The 7300-nt window shown below is 43.3% G+C and overlaps 2 protein-coding genes across 2 annotated transcripts; both read left to right on the top strand.

Annotated features, from left to right (window-relative positions):
- Positions 1-1218: 1218 nt before the first annotated feature.
- On the top strand, positions 1219-4032 carry LOC128863293 (transcription factor Sox-2-like). The gene has a single exon (XM_054102400.1). The coding sequence runs from the start codon at positions 2356-2358 to the stop codon at positions 4030-4032; it is 1677 nt and encodes a 558-aa protein (XP_053958375.1). The 5' UTR covers positions 1219-2355.
- A 3-nt stretch (positions 4033-4035) lies between these two features.
- Positions 4036-5441, top strand: LOC128863295 (AT-rich interactive domain-containing protein 1B-like). Its single transcript, XM_054102401.1, has one exon. The coding sequence runs from the start codon at positions 4036-4038 to the stop codon at positions 4945-4947; it is 912 nt and encodes a 303-aa protein (XP_053958376.1). The 3' UTR covers positions 4948-5441.
- The last annotated feature ends 1859 nt before the right edge of the window (positions 5442-7300 follow it).

The following is a 7300-nucleotide window of genomic DNA, read 5'->3' on the forward strand; positions in this document are numbered from 1 at the left end:
GCCCAGCCATTTTCCACCCGTACCTCAAGTCTTATGCCACAGCGCATACCGCTACATTAAATCTCTTCAATGTGTAGCATAATTTTTATAGTAACCACTACATTTTCAGCTTACCGCTGCGCAATACCAAGCAAAGGTAGGAAGCGTCAACGTTTTCTGTAGTCTCGGCAATGATGAGCGCACATACACTGACGCACCCATTTGATAAGCCACGCATGCAAGAAATGTGGCAACAGTGTTTGCTATAATTCGTGACATAAAGCAGCAACCAATACGCGTTGATTTTTATAGCACGAAACGCTGCGGCAAGCCACACTAGTGCTGCCAACGTTAACTGAACGCTGCTCATCTGCTGCGTACTGCAACTACGTACGTATACTACGAGTAGCGGCGAACAATCGATTGCGAAGCCGGCACATTTGTGTACACCACCAAGCACGATGTCAGTGATAGCGGCGACGGCGAACGGCGAACAGCCGAAAAGACATTAAAAGACGACGTCCAGTCTGGCGCAACAACGTTGGTTGCACACGTCTGTCCGACCGTTCAGCAAAAGCATGCCACAGGCAATCATTGTAGAAAGGTAGAGCATAGCCGTTAGAAAGAGTCAACGCTAAACGCGCTACGACCTGCTCCTGGCGAAGCATAGTCAGGCGAGCGCAGTACAACACTAGTGCCCAGCCGCTGTAAACCTTCCCCAGCATGGCGCGCTTGCACAGCGATTGGCTGGCTGCTTGGGTGCGAGCTATGTTGCCGCATATGATGCGCATAATCCAACCCACCGTGTATTTGGTAACGTGCACAACGCACCGTCGACTCCGTTGACTGTCACAGAAATTTGATTTATTTGCTTTGCTTCGCATAGTAGTGCACACCAAATACAACCACAGCTTACACGTGTGTGTGCGTGTGTGCGTTTCATAACGAGTGTGCGTACATGCACACACAAACGCGCGAACTACCAACACCAACGCGCACCTATTCGCAACTCCCGTGCTACCATCTCCTTCTACTGCCCATGCGCTCTTTGAACTAGTGAGACGCGCGTATGAGTGTACTTGCTCTTTGCTTCGTCTCGTATATGTGAAAGCGCGCGTGTGAGCGAGCTAGCTAGCAGCGGCAAAGGGTGGTTCATGTTACGTTTAGCCGCATACATATAGACACTCGTGTAACACTGCTACTGCTACTACACAAGCACCACCAACACCAGCGCAACACACACACGGCCACTGTGTACAAGTAGAGCCGAGAGTCTCGGCTGAGAGTGTTCGTGGTTCGTTAGTAGCGACTTCGTGAATTCGTGCGCTCGCATACAGCAGCCAGCACACCTTGAACAGGTTTCATGCTCGTCGATCTAAAACAGAAAGGTGCTCAATTCAGTGCTGTGTGGAGGTATTCGCGCGTTAATGCTCCGCGGAAATTGTTGAAATTATTTATCAAGTTGAAGTGAAGAATTAAACAGACAACTCAGCATAAGAAACAATATTTACAAAATAAAAACAATTTTGCTGTTACGAGAAAAAAAAATCTATGAAAAAGCAACGTGCTTTCTTCATTAGCGAAAACAATCGAATGGTTGATTTTAGAAACAAAACGAATTTCGTGTGCAGCGCGTAACCACGGAAATTGAAAGTGAACTTAAAAAAATTGATAAAAGTTAACAAAAATTGTGAAAGTGCAAAAAGGCTGGTAGAAAACAGAAATTCAACCGCACTCAAAGCTTTCTTAGAATTGTGTAATAATTGACAATTTTTTTTTGCTAATTTGTGAAAAAAAAAAAACAGTATTTAACAAAACGCATTCGCATTACGGCACTCAACGACGAGTCTCGGCACGCTTGGTAGACGGTGAGTGAATGAAGAAGTAGACACAAGTTCTGCCTGCTAACTGTTGAAAAAAATTCAAGTGATTATGAATTAAAAAAAAAACAAAAAATAAATAAAATAATTCAGAAACGTTATAAAAAAGTAAGGCAGTGAAAAAATATATAAAAAAAGCTACTACATCGCAAAAAGTAGAGCTCATTTTTTTTTAATTTTCAAGTATGTGATCAAAGTGCATAAAATAGCCACAAATATTTGATCACGCACGCTGCCTAAGTGCAAACTCTAAAAAGAAGCAAAAACAAGAAAAAATCAATAAATAAATAAACACCTCAAAATACACAAAAAATGGTTTCAATTAAGTGCAAATAAAACAGTAACGCCTTGCTACAGTGTGCCACAAAAGTGCACGTAAAAAGCGCTTGAAAGCAGTTGGAGCGCAAATAAAATAAAAATAAAAATTAAAAATAATCGCAGATCTCGATCAGAAACACTTTTGAAAATACCATTGATTAATAGCCACCGCACAAACATGTTGACCATGGAGTCAGATATGAAGGGGGGGATACTGCACGCGACCATGCCGCCGCATCACACTTCCGCCGCTCTGCACGGTCATGCAACTTCGCCGTATAGCGCACTTGGCCCCTTGATGAATCTCGGCCAGTCTCACTTGACGCAGTCACATCTGTCTCAGCATCACCATCATATGGCCTCACATTTAGCCAGCGGCGGCGGCGGCGGCCAACAAAGTGGGCTTATCGGCAATGGTGGCGGTGTATCCAGCAATCCGCTCAGCTCGCTACAGTCGAGCATGGTGAACGCCTTGAACGGCAATGCAACCAGTCTGCAGCAGCAACAGCAGCACCAGCAACAACAACAGCATGGCTCACCGTTACATAGCTCGAGCGATCTAAGCCCGACACAGTCGAGCATTGGCAGCCATCACATGACCTCGCCGGGCGGCCAGCAAACGCATCAGCACGGGCATCATCATCCCGGCATGGGTGGCGGTGGTGGTGGTGGCGGTGTAGCGTCCATTGGCGGTAGTCAAGGCGCCGGCGGTTCAACGATCGGCGGCGGTAGCCACAATGTCAATAACAACAACACATCGACCACTAATAAAAATCAACAGAACGCGGAGCGCGTGAAGCGTCCAATGAACGCCTTTATGGTATGGTCGCGTGGTCAGCGCCGCAAAATGGCTTCAGATAATCCAAAAATGCACAACTCGGAAATTTCGAAACGCTTGGGCACGCAATGGAAAGACCTATCCGAGGCGGAGAAGCGGCCATTCATTGACGAGGCGAAAAGGCTGCGCGCCGTGCACATGAAAGAGCATCCCGACTACAAGTATCGTCCAAGACGCAAAACAAAGACTCTAACCAAGTCAAAGGAGAAGTATCCACTGGGCGTTGGCTCACTGCTACAGCCCACTGAGTCGAATGCGCCCACCGCCGCACGCAATTCGAGCGCCTCATCGATTTCCGCCGCACAACAGGCAGCCGCAGTCAATCGTGATATGTATCAGATGAGCGCGCCAAATGGTTACATGCCAAATGGGTATATGATGCATGACCCCTCTGGCGCTGCGTATCAAAATCCGCATAATGCCTACATGGGTAACTACCATCGCTACGACATGTCCCAAATGCATCAGGCGGCCGCAGCGGCTGGTACTCTGAATTACATGAATCCGGCGGCGAGTGGCGGCTATAGTATGTATGGCACAGTATCGGGCGGTCAGACCTCACCGTATGCCAGCATTCAGCAGCCCAGCTCACCCTACAGTAATGTCCAGCAACAGCCTGGCTCGCCGTACGGTCTTACTGGCGGCCAGCCCGGTTCGCAAGTTTCCTGCCAAAGCCACAGCCCCAGCGATTCAAGCATCAAATCGGAACCCGTCTCGCCTAGCCCAATGCATAGCCAAGCGCAGCAGAACTCAGCTTCCGTAGTTATTGCCAACAATAACAACAATCACATAATGAAGCGCGAATATGGCGCGACGCAACAGACACAGGATTTGAATCACCTCATGAATATGTACCACTTGCCGGATGGCATGCAGGCATCAGCAGCCGCCGCCGCAGCCGCTGCGGAGCATCAACGCAATCTGATGCACTATCAGAATAGCTCGCCCGATTTGCAACAACAGCATCCGCAGCATCAGCAATCGATGCGCGCGATGGCGCCACTTGCTCACATGTGAGAAATGGCCAGTGCCTATGGTCAGTCAGCGCTCGCAATCGCCACAGCCGCATCCACTAATGCCTCCGCTGCCAATGCCATAGCCACAGTCGCCGCCGATTCGTCCGTCAGGGATATGTCTGCAGCGGTGGAGAATGGTTTGACGGTGCCACCAGCATCTACATCCACATCGCCCACCCCGCCCTCAACGCTAATGCATCATTCGCATCACCTATCGCAGGTGCATACGCACCTGCAACTCGCGCATCACCACCATCAGCAGCAGCAACAACAACAGCTGCAGCAGCAATTAGAACTGGAGGCACCGCCGCCAGCCAGCGCCTCAAATTTGTCGCTGACGCACCAGTTGCATGCGCAACAAACGGAGAATGGCGGCGGGAATTTACATAACGGCGCCGGTGGTCTACACGGGCAGACGCTCGAGAATGGCGGCGGCGGCGGCGGTGTCAACATGCTGCACAGCTACGTGAATGGCCTGAATGGGGGCCGGCCAAGCCCTACGGCTTCCGGCTCCTCCGGAGGCAGCCGCTCTTCAGCGCACTCGCTGCCGCTGCCCTCGCACTCGCCCGCGCTGCAACATCACGCGAATGGCGGCTATCTGCAGTCGGCCAGCTGTGCTTCCGCGCTCACAGCCACCGCTACAACGGTCGTGTCCTCGGCCATTATGAGTCGTCTAGGAGGCGGCGGCGGCGGCGGCGGTGTTGGCGGCCTTAGTCACAACGGCGGCCTGGCGGACGCGAGCAGCAGCGGTCGTGTTAGCGATGGTATAGGCGTTGGTGGTCCTCTAGCGCTGCTGCACCACCATCATCAGCACCATCACCATTTGGCGCCACATCATCACCACCACTCCATATCGCATCAGCACCTCCACCCGCACGATGCATCCGTAGGACTCTTGGATATATCCACGTTGTAAATTACAAACATATAATAAAAAAGGTTAAGTAAAAAAAATTAAAAAAAAAGATTAACATTAGGTTATGAAAAATAAATTAATTTGAAAATAATATAATTAATTTTATGCAAAATAGAAGAAAAAAAAAATTTCGAATAAGTTAATGAAAGAAGTGCGTGTAATGAAGGAGTGAAATATCTAAAAAATAAAAAATAAAAAAACTGTAAAAATTTAATCTATTAATTAAACCACTGTACCCCCTGCGCCCGTCGCGCGTTTTCTTTAGTACACTTTAAGCAACGCAGCAAAGTAGCGAAGTTTACCAACGTTGCGGGCAGGGTGAGACATTCCGCAAGAAGCAAACATTCCACAAATTTCGCACCACTAAATTTCATTTCGAATTTGTAACTTTAGAAAACAGCGTTTAAGTGAGAATGCCGATGGAGATGTAATTAAAAAATATTTATGCTAAGTTGATTTGTTGTTTTTAGTTATTTGCGAAAAGCAAACAAATATTTGGAGGAAGAAGGCTAACGAGTAGCGAAAGTTTAGGTTGGTGGCAAATATTTTTTTTTTTTGCAAAGCGTAACAGTTTTTTGTTTTAATAGATTTTCTCAAACAATAGTAAGTGAGTTTGCTGAAAATTTCCGAGCGAAATGGCATTCCAATGCAACGCTGAAGGTTTTTTGGTTTTAATTTCGAAAATTTGCTTTAAGAGGGCTTAGCTGGTTGAAGGTATCAATAAAATTTTGCTGTGTAGTGCAAATTTCGTTTACAATTCAAGGCAACGCATTTGCTTTCTCGATTTTCAAAAAAAAAAATTCCGCTAAAAATGTTCGAGCAAAATGGCTTTGCAGCAGCACTAAAAAGATGTTTTTTTTCTTTCTCTAAATTCAAAAATTTGTTTCAAGAGGTTTAAAAGCTGTTTAAAGGATTTCAACCTGGTTTAAGGCATTAATAAAATTTTGTTATAAAACACAACAAATTTCGCTTAAAATTTAAGGGGAAAAAAGTTTCTTTCCAAATTTTCAGAAAAAAAAAAATCTTTAATGTAATTCACTACACTTCGTAATTTGGTACTAAAATCAGTAAAGATTTTCTTTTATTTAATTTTCATTGCCGCATTTAAATGACTATTTGGTAATATGAAATTCAAACTATATATTTCTTTCTCTTTTTTAGAAATCATAAAATTTATTTTTTTTTTTTCAATGAAAAAACACTTCCTACTTTTTGTTTCAATGAAAAATTATTATTCCATTGAAAAAAAGCCCTAAATAATTGAAAAATGTTCTAATAAAGAGACGCTAAAGTTACGGCCGTAGTAAAAATCCTTAGAGTTGATTTCAACTAACGGCAAAATTTTCAACGAATAAGAAATTCCTTAAATTGGAAAGAAAAAATATTTATAACAAAAAATTTTAAGGCAGACACTGAAGGCATTGCCGAAGTACAAATCCTTAGAGCTGATTCCAACTAACGGTAAATTTTTTAACGTATAAGAATTTAGCTCTAAACACTGCAGAAATTCAGGACTTGTTCGGGTCTCCATCAAATATTTGGCAGAATTGAATGCCCGAGCAAATGCAAAGCAAAAATCAGCAATATTTAGGTGAGGTATCAGCGGAGAGACTGCAACGGAGTTGCAAAAGAGTGGCAGAGTTGCGGTGTTGCAGTAGTTATTGAGTGGCACAAATAAGCTCTTTTTTCTTATTACAACATTTATATATATATATATGTATGTAATTGGCGCGTATCCCCTCTTTGGGTGCTCCTCCTCCTATTTGTGGTGTGCGTCTTGATGTTGTTCCACAAATTGACGGACCTACAGTTTCAAGCCGACTCCGAACGGCAGATAATTTTATGATTTTTATACACACATTTAATTATAGTTTGCAATAATTTAATAAAAAAAAGAAGATTTTAATAATTATTTTAATTTTTTTTATTAAAAATATCACCAGACAATTACAAAAGATGTAATATTAAATTTTAGACTTGACTAGAAGCGCGAAGTTTCTTTATTTTCTTTTCTAAAATGCTTTTAAATGTTTTTTTAATGTTTAATAAAATCTTTTTTTTCTTTTTAAAAAATTATATAAAAAAATTTTTTTTTTTAAATTAAAAAAAAAATTCAAAAAAAAAAATTCTTAAAAAGTTAGTAAATTTCCTAAAAATGTCCAGGCGAAAGGGCATTTTTGTTTTTAATTTCCAAAATTTGTTGCAAGCGTTTCAAGCTGTTTAAAGGATTTAAAGCTGGTTTAAAGCAACAATCATTTTTCCAAAAAAAATTTTTTCTTAAAAAACACTTTTTTTCGGCCTAAAAGCTAAATATATCATATTTCACACCATTTGCAAATAATATTTTATCAAT

This window comes from Anastrepha ludens, chromosome 5, assembly GCF_028408465.1.
Source record: "Anastrepha ludens isolate Willacy chromosome 5, idAnaLude1.1, whole genome shotgun sequence".
Lineage (NCBI taxonomy): Eukaryota > Metazoa > Arthropoda > Insecta > Diptera > Tephritidae > Anastrepha > Anastrepha ludens.